General features: G+C 40.6%; 1 protein-coding gene across 8 annotated transcripts in view; it reads left to right on the forward strand.

Moving 5' to 3' along the window:
- Positions 1-21,817, forward strand: part of Camk4 (calcium/calmodulin dependent protein kinase IV) — a 245,925-nt gene that overhangs the window by 146,061 nt on the left and 78,047 nt on the right. For all 8 annotated transcript variants that reach the window (XM_031365261.1, XM_031365258.1, XM_031365260.1 and 5 more), the window contains 2 exons: positions 13,677-13,739; positions 16,273-16,355. In XM_031365261.1, the coding sequence (XP_031221121.1) occupies positions 13,677-13,739; positions 16,273-16,355 (146 nt within the window). The remainder of the gene's footprint in view (positions 1-13,676; positions 13,740-16,272; positions 16,356-21,817) is intronic.

The raw sequence follows: 21,817 nt of genomic DNA on the forward strand, positions 1-21,817 counted from the left end.
AGTGAATTGAAGGAAGAAAAAAGCTAGTAGAGGACAGCACAAGGCCCTCAAGTGTGGTCCAGGAGTTGAATATCCACTGGAGGGAGGAAACTACATTGACCCAGAGAGTGAGCTCTGATATATGTGGCAGTCTAAACAGAGTGGGACACCAACAAAGGCACTTAAACTAGGGAGTGGCATGACCTGATTCACATTTTACAACATCATTCTGTCTGCTTTATGCAGAAGGAGGCTCTGTAGAGGCTAAGAGTCAAAGCAGGACATTATTGTAGACATCAAATGCTGCAGCCTTCAAAGCACAGAAAAGTCAGACATGAATGGAGATAGAGTGAGAAATGTTAGGGCCTTGAGCCTAGGTAAGAAGGAACAGGGGCGTAGACAGGAGAGTTCTTCCGTGGAGGAGAGCGCGCACCTGCTTCCCAAACAGGACCTGGGTAGGGTGTGCTTGGTAAAGATGAGAGAAACTAGATCAGGATTGCCCCTGAGCAGTCTTAATTCTGGGGAGAGAACAGAGATAAAGGGAGGAGACGGAAATGTACAAATCCTTGGAGGCCCTTCTCCTTCGCATGTCTCGCATCCCCTCCTCTGCTGAACCAACTCTGGTTCTGTGGGTCTCTGGGATCATCCCAAATCATGTGTATAAACTTCGTTCAGCTTACCATCTCCCTCAGGACTGTTATGCCTGTGTCCTTCACTGTCAGTAAAAGGACTCTCCCCTTTGAAGCAGATTCCTGGTGCCTGTGAGCCAGAATGTTTGTACTGAGGACTTAAGAAGGGAAGCCTACGGGGGACTTGCTCTGGAGGAGCTGCCTCACTCCTAAGCCACCTCTTCCAAATGCTTTGTTTTCCAAAATGTAGATGCTTTTATTTTTCTAGGTTAAGCTTCCAGAGCTGTTACTGTGTTGTCCAAACTCAATTCCAGTTCTCTATACAAAAGCTCTGCTCTGCTTTTCTCCTTTACCCACCTCTTCTAAAGTTTTAGGGTCTGAAAGGAAGAGGAGGTGACTGGTAATAGAACAGTTAGAAAATTCTGACTTTCAGAATCTCCAGTGCCAAGTGAGAAGGTCAGGAAGTGAAAAGCTGGCTTAGAGTCTGTCTTCTTCCACTCACAGCCAAGTTGGCTGTACACCAAAAGTGTCAACCAGATATTGAATTCCCTGACAGGTTAGATGCCTGACACCCGTCCTTCCCCACCATGTCCACTGCATGTCACCACACCACCTCCAAGCCACCACCTCCTTCCTGTTGACCCCAAACTCACACCAAACAATTTGGGAGACAAATGGTTGAGGGCAATTAGTATGAAGTTCAATTTGGAAGGGCCCAGGAGGAAATCTTTTTGGTTTCTTCAAAGCATATCAGTAAGCTGGGGTAGAAGAAAAGGAGTGGAGGGTGGATTCAGTCTGGAGGGCCATGGCTTCATTAGTATATTTCCGAAGCTGTTTCTCTCCTGTCTTTTGCATCTGTATAAAGGGCAGTTTTATTTTACTTCTCTGGGCCTGCTGCTCCACTGTTTCTCTCACATGCCCAGGTCAATGATACCTTATCAGCAACTCTTTTACCATCTTCTTCACTTTGACTCCTCGCAATATAGAACATAGCAGCAAGAGGCCTATCATTTATCTATTCATGTTCTGCTTCTACTAGGACAGAGACTTTTTTTTATACCCCAGAGTCTGTGTTATTCACCGATACACCGTCATGACCAGAATATTGTCTGTATGTGACAGGTGCTAAAAGAGTATTTGCTAGCTGGGCAATGGTGGTGCACGCTTTTAATTCCAGCACTTGGGGCAGAGGCAGGTGGATTTCTGAGTTCGAGGCCAGCCTGGTCTACAGAGTGAGTTCCAGGACAGCCAGGGCTACACAGAGAAACCCTGTCTCGAGAAACCAAAATAAAATAAAAAAGTTTTTGCTTAAGTAAGAGATAAACACGTTTTGTTGTTGTTGTTGTTGTTGATGATGATGATGATGATGATGATAATGGTAATGGTAAAATAATTCTCCTTGGATTTTTATGCATTCTCAGTAATTGGAGAGGAGAATGAAGGCAGTCAGGTATATGAGAAGTTGGAGGAGAGAGGGTATAAGCTTTTCTACATAGGATGAAAGCACGAAGGCCCTTAAACTTGGTGTCATAAATTTAAAACTGAAAGTTGGCAGAGTTGATCATTTACCCCCAATGGATTTATTTCAGATACGGAAATAGAATAAAAGTGAAGCATAGGAATTGTGTCTGGAAATTACAAGTGAATGATGAGAGAATGCAGAAGGGTTGAGAGAGCATGTGAAGAACAATGCAGGAACTAACAGATCACGGACTCCAAGTTCAGTCAGAGGGAAGGTAAAGGTGGAAATCAGTGTGCACTGCTGGATAGCAAGGTGTTTGTAGTGTCCAGTGGATGGTAATAGCTTGAGGTGTAATGATGAGAGCACATTGCTAAGCAGGATCAGCAGAAGAAATGAGAAATGATTGAGTAAGCAGTTCCAACTGTTGAATGCATCATTGTATTGTTGCCTAAGTTATTAAGAACAGCCATGGCAATTGCTGAAGCAGACATGCATGTGCTAAAAGCCTTCAGAACAGGAATGTGGGGCAGAGAACCATGAAGTGACTACAAAGGAAAGTTAAAGGTTGCATGCTGGTAATGATGGGACCACAGCCTTAAGCACCAAGGACCAGGACCTGTGGTGGATTTCCACCTTAAACCTGTACAGGTCACTTCTAAGGTCTATGCCAAAAGCAAGACAGTCACAAGTCCAGGTTTATGTTTAGACAAGAAGATCGAGGAATCAAAACAACCATCCTTAATCAGAATTCTACAAGTATCAGGGATATTGGCTTTATGTAAGAAATCCTCCATTTGATTGTATGTGTACCACACATGTTTAAACAGCAGTCCTTACCTTTCAAATCCTTGTAGACTAGGATTGCTCTTGAATTTAACAAAATTCCACTTGTCAAGTCTCTTTTCAAGTGTACAGGGGGTCAGCAGACGCCTGTCAAGTCTCAGGAAATTAAGCAGAACCTGTGTAGAAGGGAGTCATTCTGAAAACTTAAGGACATTTGTTATGTATTAATTAGAAAGTTATATTTTCCGTGTTTTGACAATGCCTCTGAGAAGCACAATTCCATGCTTTGCATCATTCTCTGAAAATTATTCAAACCAAAAATGAGCCAAAGATGGCAGAGAATACAGAGAAAGCATACATAGTCTCATTTTCTGTAAGGATAATTAAACCTAATGTTGTGGGTCTGTTAGTGCAGGTGAGTGTGTGCACATAGGTATGTGTGTGTGTGTGCATTCACATGAAGTCAACATTGAGCATTTCTTCTCAGTTGCTCCACACCCTTAATTTCTGAGACTGAGTCTCTCAGAGACTGGTTGGGTAATAGATTTGGCTGAAATGGTTGGTCAGTGAGTTCCAGGGATTCACCCGCCTTCACCTCCTCAGTAGTAAGAGCCAGGTGAGTGTCACCATTCTTGATGTTTTATGAGGCTTCTAGAGATCTGAGTTAGAGCCCCACAATCGTGCAGCACTGAGCTGTCTCGCCAACCCTAGTCCTAGTTTTGTGTGGAAATGCTGCTGCACTTAATAGAGACATTGCAGACAAAGGGCACCTGTCTCTTTTGATGAAGGTCACCCAGAGGTCACTCTGATAGAGGATCTAGATCCAGGTTGTTGTGACATGGTCAGGTGAGTCAAGTCTAGCCGAGAGTTGCACCCACAGGTCTCCTTTTCTCTCCCACTGCTCCGCCTTGTCACTTCCACAACATAGAAGCAGTTTTATCTTTTTCTTCAAGTCCTTCCTTCGTCTTGAGTCCTTAAACACTTCATCTTGTAAGCATCTTGACAAAAGCTCTGGAGTACATTTCACACTTAATCTTATGAAGAGTCCGTTCTTAGTGAGCCTCATTCAACTGTGAGGACTTTAATGTTCCTGAAGAATTACGCTCTCTCTACACTTCACTCAACCTTCCACCCTGAGAGCAGACACAAACTTAGAGTTTCTTTTGATGTTGAGAAATATTGAGTTTCATGAAGTTTTGGTACTGTCTACATTTTGTTTATTAAGTGTGCTATTAATTTTATTTTTCTTATGCATAAATATTCAAAAGTCATATTTTATATTGAAAGTATAACAAAATCTAGTTATATTGACTATTTCAACAGTTACAAGAATGAATAAAGATATTTCTTTGAGTACTTTGGGTAATTTAAGGAGAAGAGCTGAGGCAGAGCTCTACAGAAAATTCCCAGATGCTCAAGCCATCTAGGGATTATCTAGTTTATGTTGGCAGTCACAGCAAACATGGAGAATGTAAGTGGTAGGCAAAGTTCTTTTTGATCATCAATAAAACACCATATTTTGGAAAGCATGTGACTCCATCACTGTCTGCCTTTCTAGTATTAAAATTCATGGAGTTGGAAACTTCTCAGCAGTTAAGAGTGCTTGCTGCTCTTCCAGAGGACCTCAGTTGAATTCCTAGCACCCATGTTGGGCAGCAGCAGCTGGGGCAGCAACAGCTGTTTGCTGTGTGTTCAGCTCCAGGGGTCAGATGCCCTTTCCTGGTCACCATGGTTACCTGCATACTCATGGCATATACTCACACAGACATGTATAGAAACACATAAACAAACATAAAAGTAAAATTTTGACTTCAGGATGCATTGCTTGACCAAATAGGCACCTCTTCATATCCTTTTTGCGCATCCCGGCCAGGGACAGGATACTGCTGGGATACTCTTTGGCAACTTCATGTACTCTACACACACATTTTACAATTTACTGTGATTTCATTTGGTTTACTAACCATAGGAATTAAATTTGACATTACTTAGACTATGACAGTAGAAAAGGGAAAACTTCAATTACCCACAGGAAAGCGCTTCTGTGATCCTGAGACAACACTTTTGAATTGGCACAGTGACGCAGAAAATATTGTAAAAAGTGCATACCGTTTGCAAAATGGATTTCATAGAGAAACTAATTTTGAACTCAAAAACAAATTACCAACCTAAAGGGTTTTTCTGTAATGTTATCTGTTTTTAATATTCCTGAATAAATATAATCTAACACATAATTTTAAAAAGGCATCATAATGTGGAATCCATACTAGATTAAGATGGTTAAGCATTTGTTTAAAATATGTGTTTGTATTAGAAGAAAATTTCTTAGTGAATATGAAAATATAAAAAAGTTAAGGGATTATATTATCTGCTCTTATTTTACATTGATCAGAAATGCAGGAGAATATTAGGGAGGATCATCTATCACATAAGTCCTAAATGTATAATGAATGAAATAAGTACTAACATAGGAGACTTAGGTCCTATAATTTTTAAAAGAATTGTATAAATAATGATAAATATATTTATTTTGCATTAGTAAGGAAGTTATTGCTGACCTTGGGTGATAAAATCATATGCTTTATTATAAAGTTAGCAGATAAACTAGAATGTACAAGTCTGTATATCTAAGTTACAACTAGGCTAATAAAATTGTACTGTACATGGGATTCAGCATAAATACCTAGATTTAGGTGATCATGTTACAAAGATTGACTCACTGTGAAAAGATAGTGTGAATTTGCCTCACTGTAGTGACTCTTTTATTATCTGTAAGACCCTATTTAAAACTAATAATAATCCATCAGGGTTTTCTTCAACATTGCCTGCAGAACCCAATTGGGAAGGAAGGCTTACTCTACTCTCACTTAAAATTAAAGGAAATCCTTTATCACGGTGTACTTCTGTACCTGTGGCTCTCTGGAAGTTGTTTCAAACATGGAGCACCATCTAAGTGAGAGTGACTATGCCAACTTCCATTGCCACCACTGTACGTGAAGCTTTTATGTGCACGGTTTCAGTCAGCCAGCTCCAGTGCCTTCGCCATTGTTAAGGTCACAGTGCCAGTGCTCTGCAAAAGGCTGTGTAGTTTTTCAATGAGCCTCTATGGAAGAAATCTATCACTGTCCAGTGTTCTTATAGAGGTTTTATATATAAGTGGAGTAGCTCTTGCACACTGGAAGTTTTTTATGAAATTTATAATTTTCCCCTAAATTAAAGAAGTTTTACTTTCCTCCTGGAGCCTCTTGTCTATATTCCAATGATCTCACTGGTTGAAATCACTCACTGGCCATCATCTGCATCCCACCCCATACTATCTCCATGTACCATCTATGCATTTAACAACATGTTCTGCACTTATTGTTAACAAGGGGATGATTTTTGTAAAATGTCAAGTAAGGTTAAAAAAAAACTTTTACAACATACCCATATTTAATAATACTATTTCAACCCAGAGAGTTATCTTCCACTGAAGAATAGAGGTTTGAGTTTTAATTTGATTTAGGTGTATTTATGACATATATGTTTGGAGCCCATGGTGGTCTCAGGTGGCATTAGATTATCTGCATCTGGAGTTACACACACTTGTGAGCCATCATGTAGGTGCTGGGAACTGAACCTGGGTTCTCTGCAAAAGCTCTTCACAGAAAGTCAGCCATCTCATGAGCCTCCAATGGGTCTTTTAAGACAAAATACGCCCTTTCCTATCTTCTGAAGGCATTATATAGATACATCTTCTCCCCAAATTAAGTTGTAAGCTTTCTCTGATAAGACCTTATTTTGTTTGTTCTTTTGTAGGTCTCACATTGTATAATACGAAGCTGAGCATATAAAATCTAGATGATAGCAACTCATTACACATATAATGAAGAATAAACTTAGAGACCTTTGACTCTCAGTCATATGGAGATATATATGAAGTTTTGAGAATATGATGGAAGCTATGGCTTTTCTTCCTTCCTAACACAGTATTTTAGGCACTTTTTTTACCCAAACTTCCACTCTTACCATTTGTGTTTGCTAGTCCTCATTTCCTTACATTGCTTTCTTTCCCTCAACATATGTCACTAGGAATATCAAAATACTGGACAAAATGATACACTACAGGTGAAGAGTAAGAACACAGAGTTCCAGGTATAAGTGAGTTTGTCAGACTTATTCATCAAGAACACAGTTGGCACACATCACTTTTCAGTATGGATCCATGTCCAGCCCTGATTAGCTTTGCAAGGAACAGTGTGACATGGTTCCTAGCCCTGGAACAGAGCCAGCAGGGCATGGGTCTCCACGAGTGTTGATGGTTGCTGTGGGCATGGCCTAGGGCTTGTTTGTATAAAATGCTATAGATTTTACTTCATGTTCCTCCTTTGGAAAATGTTCTCCCTGCCAAAGTTGTTGGGAAATGTTAATGCCAAGGTTAATGACTCCACAATAATTAGAAACAGCAGGAGTCCAGAAGGCGAGGGTGTGTCTATGTCTCAGCAAAATGGTAAACACTGAGACCTTCAGGACAGCTATTAAGGCTGTGGGAAAGAACTCTGAAAGCATGAGTTCAAAAATATATAATTTCTCAACTGTGCAAAAATATAAGGATGTAACATGAATTCTATGAAGGGCTTTACAAACTTAAAAGAACTGAGGTAGCTGCACTATGAGCCAGCTTGTCAGGAAGATACAAAGGTAAGTAGATTCCTGAGTTCAGGGTCAACCTGGATTGGAGCTAGTTTGGGTTCCAGCCCTTAAATAGTATGGGATCCCACCCAGCTAGCTCATTGTCCCATGTTTACAAGGCAGGCAGATCTCTGAATTAATTTGCAAGGTTAAAAAAAAAAAGCTTGCTTTCTCTTTCTAAGAATGAAGTGGCTGGGGTCATGAGATGCTGATTGGGTAATAGGATAATCGAAAGGGTGCCGGGGGTAATGACTGAATTGATATGTAAAATGAATATCAATTTATTTTAATCTTTTGATCATCAAGAGATGAGCTATCCAGAGAATTTTTGGAATCGCAAGAGAGAACTGTGTCGAGAGAATGCTGTCTGGAAAGCTGTCGTGAGCAGAACATAGGCCATCAGCTTGTAACCATAAAACCATGAGTTGTTTCTCTCATTGCTCTGACACTCCTTCCTCAGAACCCAAATCCAAGCTGAGGCTGGTCTTTGACAGATTTACAAGAGTTTCATGGAAAAGCAGCTTAAATTACTACCTTGTAGAGTCTGTGTATTTTTGTTAAACAACCATAATTTGAGTATTAAACCTATTGATTGCTAATATTGTTATAAATTAATAAGAATTTGTGATTTTTTTCATTTTTTATTAGATGTTTTCTTTATTTACATGTCATACAATATCTCCTTTCCCAGGTTCCCCTCCAAAAAAAAGAAATAAAATAAAGTAAAATAACAAAAACAAAAACAAAAACAAACCCCTGTTCCCTCCCCCACCCCTGCTCACCACCCCACCCTCTCCTGCTTACTGGCCCTGACATTCCCCTGCATAGAACCTTCACAAGACCAAGGGCCTCTGCTCCCATTGATGACCGACTTGGCCATCCTCTGCTATACATATGCTGCTGGAGCCATTAGTCTCACCATGTGTACTCTTTGGTTGGTGGTTTAGTCCCTGGGAGTTCTGAGGGTACTAGTTAGTTCATATTGTTATTTGTCCTAAGGGGCTGCAACACTTCAGCTCCTTGGGTCCTTTCTCTAGCTCCTTCATTGGGAACCCTGAACTCAGTCCAATGGATGGTTGTGAGCCTCTAGTTCTGTATTAGTCGGGCACTGGGAGATCCTCTCAGGAGACAACTATATCAGGCTCCTGTCATCCAGCACTTGCTGGCATCCACAATAGTGTCTGGATTTGATGATGGAATATGGGAAGGATTCCCAGGTGGAGCAGTCTCTGGATTGTCCTTCCTTCAGTCTCTGCTCCATAGTTAGTCTCTATAACTCCTTCCATGGGTATTTTATTCCCCCTTTTAAGAAAGAATGAAGTATCCACACTTTTGTCTTCCTTTTTCTTGAGTTTCTTGTGGTTTGTGGATTGTACTTTGTATATTCCGATCTTCTGGGCTAATATACACTTATCAGAGAATGCATACCATCTGTGTTCTTTTGTGATTGGGTTACCTCCCTCAGGATGATATTCTCCAGATCCATCCATTTCCCCAAGAATTTCATAAATTCGTTGTTCTTAATAGCTGAGTAGTACTCCATTGTGTAGATGTACCACATTTTCTGCATCCATTCCTCAGTTGAGGGATATCTGGGTTGTTTCCAGTTTCTGGCTATTATAAATAAAGCTACTATGAATATAGTGGAGCATGTGTCGTTATTACATTTTGGAGCATCTTCTGGGTATATGCCAGGAGTGGTATAGCTGGGTCCTCCGGTAGTACTATGTCCAATTTCTGGAGGAACTGCCAAACTGATTTCCAGAGTGGTTGTACCAGCTTGCAATCCCACCAGCAATAAAGGAGTGTTCCTCTTTCTCCACAACCTCTCCAGCATCTGTTGTCACCTGAGTTTTTTATCCTAGCCATTCTGACTGGTGTGAGGTAGAATCTCAGTGTTGTTTTGATTTCCATTTCCCTGATGACTAAGGATGTTGAACATTTCTTTAGGTGCTTCTCAGCCATTCTGTATTTGTCAGTTGAGAATTCTTTGTTTAGCTCTGTACCCCATTTTTTAATAGGGTTGTTTGTTTCTCTGGAGTCTAACTTCTTGAGTTCTTTGTATATATTGGATATTAGCCCTCTATCAGATATAGGATTGGTAAAGATCTCTTCTCAATTTGTTGGTTGCCATTTTGTTCTATTGACAGTGTGATTTATTATTTAATCTGTGACATGGGAAAAAAAAGCAGAGGAAGTAACACTTCACGATTTTAGGCAAGCAAATAAGAAAGGCAACAAATAAAACAACCATCAGAGCAGCCTTCAGTGTCTGACAGCATCCTGTTTTCAGGAGATTCAGGTCCTGCCCCAACCTGACATTATAGTTCTTTCAAAGCTGATCCAAGGGAAGGGCTCCTTACCGTGGGTGGCTCTGCCCTCATCACGTGTCTCTTACATGTAGATTCATACATTGAAAACTAACAAAACAGTGAACACATTCATTGAGATTATCATAGAGATGGAGAAGAGGGTTCTTCCTTCTGTTGAAATGTGATACTGAAGAGTAAAGACTTGGGGCTTCTATAGCCACATTTTCAACAATTTGAAAAGAAGAGAAAAATGGAGCCACAAAAACAGAGAGGGGAATGTTTGTATCTGAGCCTCTGTGTTTGGCTATCTGTGGACAGATCATCTCTGACTTTCTATGTGCCAAATGTTCAACTACAGCATAGGTAAGCTTGAGCTAGGTGTTCATTACTTGCAGATGGAAAAGGCAAGTCAGCTATACTTCAGTCTCTGAGGGAGACTATTGAATCAGTTTCCAAGCGTATTGAGTCACAGAACACTAGAAAGATGCATTAAGATGTGTCTTTTCTTATTCTTTCACAGGGAACGCCCTAGAGCCCATCTGTGTGATGTGTAGTCACTTGTGTGGGTTTCTTACCAGCTTGTTTTTCTCCGCTCACAGTAGATCTGTCCTTCCGTTTTATCATTGCCTGTATTAGCTGTCAGTTATGACGACAGATAGATCATATCTTCCCTACCTCTCTCTAGACAGAATTTATAGCTGATAATTCATTCTATGTAGGATATTCATACATACATTAATAAGTATTCTGAACTGAAAGCTTCTATCCATCAAACACAAGTAGAATACATTTTTGGTTGTTGTTTTATAGTGTTAACAGTTGTTCTGCTTAGATTTTGTTGTCAACTTGACACGTATTCAAGTCACCTAGGAAGAGTAAACCTCAGCTGAAGCACTGCCTCAATGAGTCTTTGAAAGATTATCTTGACTGATGATTGATGTGGAGAGGCCCCACCCACTGTGGTCAGCACAATTCCTAGACAGGTGAATCTCGACCTTAGAAGTGAGCTAGCTGAGTGAGTGAGTCAGTAAACAGTGTTCCTTCATGGTTTCTTCCTCATTTTTTCCTTTAGTTCCTACCCCGACTTCCTTTAGTGACTGTCACCTGGAAATGTAATGCAAGTAAACCCTGTTCCCCCCAACTTGCTTTTAATTAGAATATTTCATCACAGAAACACAAAAGTAACTAGAATAATAGTTTAATATTCTTGGCCATGGATTTATCAAACACTCTTTACAAAATGATCTCATAAATGGCCACAATTTTTGTGGCTATGAAGCTTTTCCTTAAGTACACAATTATTGGTATTTTAGTATCTATGATGTTGAAATTTTTATTCAAATAGGGATGTTTTTAGTATTTTATTAGTGTGAAAACAATAGGTTTCATTATATATATATATTCATTTTTACTTATTTTCATCTTTTCTTTCATTGCCCCCTTCCATCTTGATCTCTTTCTTTGTTTCAAATATATTTCCCCTTGTGTTTTGATATTGTGTGCCCATGCATATACATGTACGTGCGTGTATGTGTGTGCGTGCGTGTGTGTGTGTGTGTGTGTGTGTGTGTGTGTGTGTGTGTGTAATCTGGAGGTACAAGATAGTATAATGTTTTTCTTGTTAAGTTGGCTTATTTCACTTAGCATGATAGTCTTTGGTTATGGATAAGGTTTCTTTAGCATTTTCTTAAAAATTTTACCTCATCATAAAAATTAAATGTTTATACATAGTGACAGATTTCTTTAATCAAGAACTATAGAGTATGACTAAATTACTTTTAGGAAAAACTATAGATATGTTTAGGAACTAAACTATAGATTGTTTCCTAAAGCTAGATATATTTTTAGGAAAAGCTATAGATATGTTATGTGCCTATTATATATTGTAACAAGGAAATTAGCATTCAACATTTGTAAAAATTTCTCTGAATATTCTCTATCTTCAACGAACTTATCATTCTCACTATTTTCATTGAAGAAAAAAAATATCAAAATGACATTGCTTTTTGTATCGAATCATAATGTGTTAACCACATTGGCATGGAATTGTATTTCTCCTCAAGCCCACCTTTTCTTCTTCTGATAATAACTTAGAGGGTAGAGGCCATTCTTTATTGAAAGTAGTCTCTTGAGTTTGTTCACGGTTTGGCTGTGAATGGAGCATAAGTCTCATCACACCCACATGTAAAGATGTGTACTCTCCTGGATTTTGAGACAGCTCAGGTGACAGAAATAGTGGCATGAGAACAAGATCCATGGTACAATGATTATTTGTATGTGTGTTGGGGGTTGTACATGTGTGTGCCCATGCTTGTGTGCATGTGTATGAATATATAGAGGCAAGGAGCAATTTAGAGTGTCCTGCCTCAGGTGCCACCCGTCTTTTTAAAAAGATTTTTTCACTGTCCTGAAACCTACCAAAGAGGCCAGGCTGGCAGGTCTAGGGCTGCAAACATCCATTTTCTCTGCTCCCCCCTGAGCTGGGTTTCAAATGTGCGCTGCAGACTACACTTTAAGTTTTCTTTTTATCTATGACATTCAGAGAGTCCCATCTCTCGTTGTTGTGGCTAGGAGTCAATCCTGAGCATACAGATGGGGAGCATTGCTTATTTTGCAGATGAGAAATTCAATGGACTTTGTCTCCAAAATGTCATGTGATGACAAGGGTCTAGACCCTAGAGACTGCAAGGGTCTCTTAATTGCCACTAACAGAATCTAGTTCTAGATTACTATGGTAATCTATGTAGTGGCTATGTAATTACAAGGTTCAAAGAATAGATGAATTCATATACAGTAATACAGAAACAAGGTAATGTCGGCAGTTCTTTGTGTATCTCAGTAATTTTCCCTAGGTTGACAGGCAGTATAAAAATTGGGCATTGGTGACAGCGAGGTCTGCTCATTTTTGCTCTCATAATTGCAAATATAAGGGGAATATATTTTCTTGATTATTTAAGCACAGTCTCTGGGGAGGACACTGTGGGATGACTTGGTTCTGGCAGAAAGCCGTGGTGCTATCGCCCTTCCACAGGACAGTATATGTGGGTTGGGCTGAACTGCGTGGCACATCTATGGAAGAAGTTGGGTGAAGTGACTGACAGTTCTATGAGGTTGGGGGAGACCTCAACAAGTGAGGGACAGGTTGGGTTGAATTTGTGTGCTAGTGGTAATGGTAGTTATGATGATTTTTGATAGGAAAGGGAGTAGATGCCATGTAAACATCTTATAAATTGTGGGCTTCAATAGCTACTGGATCTACTTTGTCTTTGAATAAGAGTGGTAGGGCGTCCATCTGAGAAGAGGAGGAAGAAGACCAGAAAAGAGCCCACGGCAGGTGTGAAGTGGCTTAGCTATTGCTCTTAAAACAATGCTTGTACATATCAGTGATATCTTGTCCACAGGTAAGAAAAGTCAGTTTACATGTAGCTTGTAAAAAATTGCAGAGTAGGTAATGGCTTCATAGCTGTGACGTTCCACAAGGCACCTGTGTTGAGCTACTTGAGCTGTCAGTGAGTCGCCCTGTTTTAAGTGCGAAGGAAGCATATCAAAGCTTTCGAGATAGCTCAGTGGGTATGGGCGGTTTTGGCCAAACACCTTTAGTCCCAGCCCCAGGGAGGCTGATGCTGGAGCATCAAGAGTTCCACACACCCTGGGCTACATAGTAAAACCGTGTGTGTTTGTGTGTGTGTGTGTGGCTATCTGCCTTTACAGAGACAGACAGACAGCACACCCTTCCAGTTACTTTATTTACCCAGCTGGCGAACGCTGTTTCTCATGTCTGGCACAGTCACATTTTTCTAAGCTCGAGCCCCTTTCTGTTTGTCTCATTTTACTTTCTAGGTGGACAAGAAGATCGTGAGGACCGAAATAGGAGTTCTCCTGCGCCTCTCACACCCGAACATCGTAAGTGGCCGTTAGCTTACCGTTTCAAATCATTTCCAAAGCTGCAGGAATTGCTTGTTGTCCTCCACAGTCAGTGTTGATGGGAAACAGGGGGGTCCTTTCCTCTCTGTGAGGCAGCATGGCCTAGCTCATGACCTTACCTCACCACATCCAATCAGCTTCAGAATAGGTGGACTAGCAGTACATACCATGCCTCTGTTCATGCATAAAAGGGGGAGAAAGATGGAGAAATATGTTTTGTTCTAACGAAACACTGGCTTTCTCCCGCTTTTGTTTGCCTATCTCTTTAATATGCCATTGCCGAAAAGGCCTTTGAAGCAAAAGATTGCTTTCCAAAGTCACTTCAGCCTTTGGGAGAGTGTCCGCCTCAGAAATAATGCAGAGATGCAAATAAATAATGTACGTGAATGGGAGAATTAACCAGTTTCCAGAAGCTCTGCTGTCAGGACGCCTCTGAGAAAAATGAGTGAAAAGCTTTTTGGAATCAACGAAGTGAAAAAGAACAAAATCGTTTTCATAGCAGCATCTTGATTTTATAAATTAAACCATCTACTTAATTTAAAAAGAAAAACCCCTGTTTGTATGTGGAGTGATGACCTGCAATGCTCAAAGCAAAGTGCACACAACTTGATATATGCATTAAAGATACACCTACCTCCACAGCAGCAAATGTTTTTCTTATAATAAATAGGAAGATGAAGTGTAGCACTGACTCATTAATCTTGGGTTGCCACCCAGGCTCCAGGCTCCACACATCCCTGTGCCTTCCATTTACCCATCCTTGGCACCTTGACCTCTCACCCTGCACCTTGTCTTCACTGACCCATAGTGCTAACTGCACATTTCCCCAAATTAATATTCAAGGAAGAAATTGGAAGGGCCTCGTCAGCCGAGTCAGATGAGAAAAGATTCTCAGACACGACTGCAGTCGAGTTCTCTTGTAACTTTGCTGGCTGGAGCTAGCTAAAAATATTCCCCAGCTACATCAAGGCTTGTGGATCAGAGAGCAGGGTTGTCACAAGTGGCTTAGACTGTAGTCACCCACAGTGAGGGGCCAGGCACCTTGCTTCCCAGCACTAAAGCAGAGTTCTGTATGCAGAGAAGTATGGAACGCTTTGAGGAAGCTGTTCTCAAGCGAGTCATACTTCCCGCCATCACGTCCTCTATGCCTTCCCTCTGAGGAAGCCACTGTGGGACAGCCCTCCTCACGTGTAGATCGGTTCTGCCTTCTGGCTTCTCCGATGTCTGGAGAGATGTCTACATTTGGGTGGATTATCTGAATGCGACGAAACCCTGGTGTGGTCAGTCAGTTCTCTCCTGCCACTCTGACCAAGAACCCTTCACAAGCAAGGGACTCTATAAATACAGACTTTACCCGCCCTGCCTCTCCGGGGACTATCTCACACACTAATCCCAAACCAGGTGTTCCCAAGATAAAGCAGTGCTCATCTCTAGCAACCATGGTGCTTTCCAACGATTTTGTAAAGTTGAGTCTTGTATTTGATTCTAGGGAAAAGAAAGAAAGAAGGAAGGGAGGGAGGAGAGAGGGAGAGAGGAAGGGAGGGAGGAAGGGAGGGAGAGTCGAACATTTGAGTAGAATTTAAGAAGTGGGTTGGGAGCAGGGCGGTGGTGGAGCATGCCTTTAATCCCCCAGCACTTGGGAGGCAGAGGCAGGTGGATTTCTGAGTTCAAGGCCAGCCTGGTCTACAAAGTGAGCTCCAGGACAGCAAAAAAAAAAAAAAAAAAAAAAAGAAGTGGGTTGGGTTTTTTTTGTTTTGTTTTGTTTTGTTTTTTGGGGGAGTTTTTTGTTGTTTTTTTGCTATTTTACAAGATTCTTTACTATTTTCTTTTATTAGATATTTTCTTTATTTACATTTCAAATGTAATCCCCTTTCCTGGTTTCCCCTCCAAACAAAAAAACCCCTATTCCCTCCCCCCTCCCCTACTCACCAACCCACCCTCTCCTGCTTCCTGGCCCTGGCATTCCCCTATACTGGGGCATGGAGCCTTCACAGGACCAAGGGCCTCTCCTCCCACTAATGACCAACTAGGCCATCCTCTACTACATATGCAGCTGGGGCCATGAGTCCCACCGTGTATACTCTTTGGTTGGAGGTTAAGTCCCTGGGAGCTCTGGGGTTACTGGTTAGTTCATATTGTTGTTCCTCCTATGGGGCTGCAAACCCTTCAGCTCCTTGGGTCCTTTCTCTAGCTCCTTCACTGGGGACCCTGTGCTCAGTCCAATGGATGGCTACGAGCCTCCATTAAGAAGTGTTTATAAGAGGTTTATTTCAAAATGAAAATGTCAAAAATTAGTAAGACTTTTGAAAAAAACACTGAGCTGTCTGACAAAATCAGCAACTGAGAAATGGAGGGGCAACTGCGTGCCTCATGCAGGAGTGAGGGACTTTCGCTGCTCTAACCCAGCCATTGGTAATGCAGACTAGCCTTTGTCCATAATTTTAGACAGTTTCAAGGAAGGTGGAGATGAGCCATTGTTGATGTTCTTTCTTATTGTACATCTTTCCTTCAGATAAAACTCAAGGAAATATTCGAAACCCCCACAGAAATCAGTCTGGTCCTTGAGCTGGTCACAGGAGGAGAGCTATTTGACAGGTGAGTCGGACCTAGAGGGCAAAGCAACAAAACGTTTGCTCTGTGTCACCAGAAGGATCATGGGAAGGAAAAACCTCACATTTTTCATAATAGAAGGAATTTGTGAATTGATATGTTTTTTTAAAAATAAATCTTGATAAGAACGTCGAGGAGAGGTAGATAGAAATTGGTAAGATAAATAAGTAATTAAAAAAGAAAAGCACTATGTCAATTTATCTTCACAAACGTTTATGTTCAAAAAGTAGAATTTTATAAAATCACATATTCTAACTAAATGATAGTATTCATAAGATTATTTTTGTGAGAAAATACTTAAAGATGTGTTCACTGTCACAATCCAAAAAACTCATAAAAGTTAGTATTCTTCAAAATGATTATTTATAACGTATTCCCAGGATAGGAGTCTATGTAAAAAAAGTTGCATGTTGCAGAGTAAAGCCTGTCTTGCTTTTGCCCACTGTTGCCTTTTGAGGTGTTTGCACATAGCTTATCCATCAAAGATGTTTGAGAATGTGAGAGAAGAGGATGCCGCCGAATCTGAAAGAACTCTAAGTCAAGCCATTTTTAAGCATCCATAGCTGTCTCTCCTCCCTGCCTACTCAAGAGAATTATGGATGGGCGGGCTGTGGGGGATCCTCAGCTGTGTTCATCAGGGGCAACAAAGAATGAAAGTGAAGGCTACGGGATGAGCTCACTGGATTGGGGGAAATCAGAAGACAGAGTGTCCGGATCTTGTCAGAAAGCTCCAGGAATCTTTCCTGAATGAATGAGGAACTGTGACATGTATGGACTCTTGAGGAGAAAGGTATCCCAAGGAGATTGGCTCTGATTGTTGAAAGAGGTCACTCCTTCCAGACTCCTGCAGTGGTCTTGAATGTCTGTGTTGCTCTCAGATTCACATATCGAGGCCCTAACTCCCAAGATGATTGTATAGAGGCGGCTCCTCTGTGAGGGAGATAGGTTATCAGGGAGCCTTATGTGGATAGAACTAGTGGCCTTGTGGAGGCACCCGTGCAAGGCCTCTGTCCCTGATAAAGCCATCCCTCAGACACAACCTGCTGGTGTATTGGTCATGCACTTCTTCATATCTAGAATTATGAAAGATAAATGTCTGCTGTATATTATGTATGTTATAAGGCTACCACTAATCCCTTTGCAGCAGCCCAGATAAACCAAGACAGACAAGTAGACCTTAAGGTTGTTGACATTTTGACTACATTAAGAATACTGCATGAGGATGTGGGCATGCATGAGTAACCTTCTGGTGGCAATTGTTAGTTGGTAGGCTCTCAGTTCTGAACCCTGACCCTACCACTCAAAGGTAAGCTTAAGCGAGAGGAATGTACTTAACTTCCCTGGGTTTTGGAATGACACCGTTCAGTGCTGCTAACAAATTAGGCATGCCAAACTCACTATAAGGATGGACTACATATTCTGAAGTCATCCTGTTCCCACGTGCTTAGGCAAGATTTCTCTGGAGTATCACCAGTATTTATTTATGATGGTTCCTTTAATAACACCGCTGTAAATGAATACTTTTATGATTATAGTCTTTGTCTAGGTACAGCAATATATTTATGGTAAGATCCTACTGGCTTTGGAGGCATGAAAGCTCTCTAAGGAGACCTTGCATATTTGTCTGCTAATTATGCTCTCTTAGATAGAAATCTTACGTTCTTTGATTATAAATCGTTACAGATAAGTATCCCGCGTGGAAGCCACCACTTACCAGCGGTGCTTAGTGATTTCCCTACCACCTCTCTTCAGTTGAATTAATTGTAATCAAGAGTCTCTTCTTCCCTTCTCACCAAGCATCTATGAAAGAATTTGGGATGAATTTTATTGTAGCTCTAGAAAAAAAAAGAACATAAGAACAGAAATGCAGTTAATACATTTAATTTGTAGAAATGAAGTATGTCTGTTTTATAAAAGATTGACAGAGAGCAAATAAAGTACTCATCACGCTACAAGCTCTCAGTGACTTTAAAAGATAGACTTTTCCCCCCTGAATAGCATTCACATTCTCGGCATGGTAGACATGGCTAGGACTCTCCCCTGTACTGTTTAACTCACAGTTATTCTTAAATTATATCAAGTTGAAATAAATTTTGCGTTATGAGTCAGTCTATTGTTTTCTTTCCCTTGGGAGATTAAAAAAAAATCCCAATATTGTTTCTTATTTTGTGCATTTAGGTCAAGTTCTAATTTGTTGAATTGTAATGAGGAGAATTTATTCCTGGTCTAGTGGTGGCTCTCGAATAGTAAGCAATGAACAAGCTGAGAGCAGCTGAGGGAGGGATGATCACCTTAGTGCCTTGGAGTCGAGGTGCTTCGATTTCATTACAAAAGATCTGTTCTGTGATGCTTATGAAAAAATAAAGCAGCATCTCCTGTTGAATTTAAACAAAAAGTACACATGATAAGTGGTTTAGGATTTTGAAATAAAATCGACGCCTTCTCTGTCTTAGAAAAGTCACATCCATACATTTTATATAAACGTCTGCATAATTCTGATATTAGGGGAAAAGAAAGCCCCCAGAGTTCAGTTCCTCTCACTGATATCACAACAGCTAAAACCTTAGCATCCCTCTCAATAAACTTTCTAACTGAGCAAACTTGGAGCTTCCAGATCAGTTTTCTTTTCTTTTCTTTTCTTTTTTTTTTTTCTCTCCAGAAATGGCTTTATTTTATCTCCGACCAATCCAGCAGTATCCTCGGACTGCTAATTAGCCTTAAAGGTGCCTTCCTGACTCTCTCCACCCAATTTTGTCTTTTGCCTCCAATACCTGAATTCCTTGTAAGTTTTGTTGTCCTGGCTTACTTTTAATAAGGTTTTGCTTACCAATGTCAAACACTACACATAGAGATTGCAGAGCAGAAAGCTGTGAGTGTTGATCCTTCAAAAACAGCAGATTTTTTTTTCTTTAACTTTTAACATAAAAACAAAACAGTTTAATGTGAAGAGGCACCGGGCTGATTAAAAGCCAGACCCTGAAGGCCCTTCTGGTTTTGCCAAAGATCCATCATTCCTTTTAAGGTCTACATGTCCAACCAGGCGATTTTAGCAGGACATCCCCTCCTTGGCACCCCTTACATGCTGAATTCTGTCCCTTAGCTCTGGGCAGCTTCTCAGTCTGTCAGCTGTTTCCTTCAGCACCAGAGGAAGAGTAAAGAAACCCTAGGGCAGACTGGTTCTGCTGGTACTGTTTCCTGCAGAGAAACAATGGCTTTTGAATGAAGTCTCTCTTTTTTTTATTGGTTATTTATTTATATTTATTTACATTTCAAATGTCATCCTCCTTCCCGGTTTCCCCTCCACAAACTCCCCATCCTATCCCCCCTCCTCCTTTGCCTTTTTGAGGGTGCTCCTCAACCCACCCACCCACCCACTCCCACCTCACCCTTCTACCTATGCTGGGGCATCAAGCCTCCACAGGACCAAGGGCCTCCCCTCTCATTGATGTCAGATAAGGCCATCCTCTGCTACATATGTAGTTAGAGACATGGGTTCCTTCCTTGAATGAAGTCTTTACTTCCTTTTTGATCTCTGCTGTCTTCAAGAAGAATTTTAAATGCTTTTAATTTATTTTTAGGTTTTTAGCATTTTATACATGAACATTCCATTTACATGATTTCCTTGTTATTACTCCCTGTCTCTCTGCCTCACTGACTCCCTCGTAAATCCATGGCATCTTTTTCTTTGTTGCTGTTACACACACACACACACACACACACACACACACTACTAAATTCATTGAGTGTTCTCATGTGTACTTGCTCATGTTATTGGCTCACACACATTTCCTTCACTATGTAGATAGGTTTAAAGGCTGACTGCATGAGATTGGATAACCTATCAGAAGGCTCATCTCTGGGTAAAAACTGTTTCTCCATCTCTCAGTTCTTCATCTATGGGTGAGATCTTGTGAGATTTTTCCCAACCATATTGGCATATTGACTGGTGTTATCATTATCCAAGCCTGTTTTAGGCAACCATATTGTTGACACTCCATGACAGCCTCCCTGTCACTTCTAGAAGACTCTACCTTATAGCAAGCATCCTGTTCCTCTGGTTCTTACGATCCTGTCACCTCTCTTCTGTATATACATCTCCTGGGGTCACCTATTCTGTCTATTTTGACCATCTGTGGATTTATGTAATTGTCTTCATCTGCTCCAAAAAGAAGCCTGTTTGATGAGGGTAAGAACTCTAGTTATCGGTATATAGTTAGGATTGGTATATATTAGGATCAGTATTTAGAGTACAGTTAGAAAGTATATTGGTTCAGGAAAATGGCAATAGAAGGTTCTAGAAGGTTCTCCTCTTGGATCTATGTCCTCTTATAGCCAGCAATAGTTAGCTAGGTTTATTTTATTTAGTGTGTTTCATTTTCCTGCTAGGAGTGTTTCTAACCACCATTGCTGAACACAGACATTCCTATGTGGTTCAAAAATTCTTTTACCAATACCAGTGTGTTTTTTCTTATAAAAACAGCAACTTCTAGGAGAAAGCAGGATGAAAAGGAGTTCCTTTGCTAGGTAGATATGGAAATTTTGAGTTAGTAAATATATTTTTTGGTTGCAAGCCTAACCTTTAAAGGCTAAGCCATCTCTCCATAATTGCTAGCATAAATGGTCTTGAATTCAGCAGCCAGCTGTCTTTCAGAGGGAACCTTTTTCCATGTGATATCTTACAGTCTTCTTTAAGATATCAGTCTCACATCCTGGCCAAGAGAATGAACTGCTGTTGATTTTACCTGTGGAGAATCCAAGTTGTATGGGCTACTCTTGCATAAAGTTCTGTCTAGCCCGTTCACTTCTCTGGCTTTGTGGGGCCTTTTCTTTTTTTCCAGGACTATGAGCTAAAGAAAATATTAGTGTGTTGGGAACTCATGCTTGAATTTTATGTTTCTGACTCTAAATTTGTTTTTCTGTACTTTCTGCAACTTAAACTGTTCTTTTAGTAAGTCACAAAGAGTCTATAAACAAGGAAAAGGTTAACTATTTTAGAACTGTACACTTAGCTTGGGAATCGCTATCAATTACATGATCAAGACTAGTGTACCCATCTACCTCAATACTCCCAGGATTTTAAATGATATTGTTGAGGCTAGCTGAAATGTCAAGAAACTGTTGATACCAAAACCTCCAGAAATACTTGTTGCCCTGTTTCCTCGAATTGGTGTCATGGTTGAAAACAAAGTTAACTAAATTCAGGAAAAGTCTGGATTAATAAAGGTTGTTGTTCTAAAATTAATCATGAATAGCTAAGTTAATCCTCTGAAGCGAAGCTCTATGATATCTTGATTTCTATAAAAAATAATCAGTTACGTGAGAACCATGTCTTCTACATCCTGGGATCCCAGCATCCGCACAAGGCACTTTTCTAGAATGGTGGTTGCTGCGCGCTATGTCCCGCCGGCAGGAAAAACGCAGCACAAACGGATTCTTCTGCAGTATAA

Source organism: Mastomys coucha, unplaced genomic scaffold (assembly GCF_008632895.1).
Source record: "Mastomys coucha isolate ucsf_1 unplaced genomic scaffold, UCSF_Mcou_1 pScaffold13, whole genome shotgun sequence".
Taxonomy (NCBI): Eukaryota; Metazoa; Chordata; class Mammalia; order Rodentia; family Muridae; genus Mastomys; species Mastomys coucha.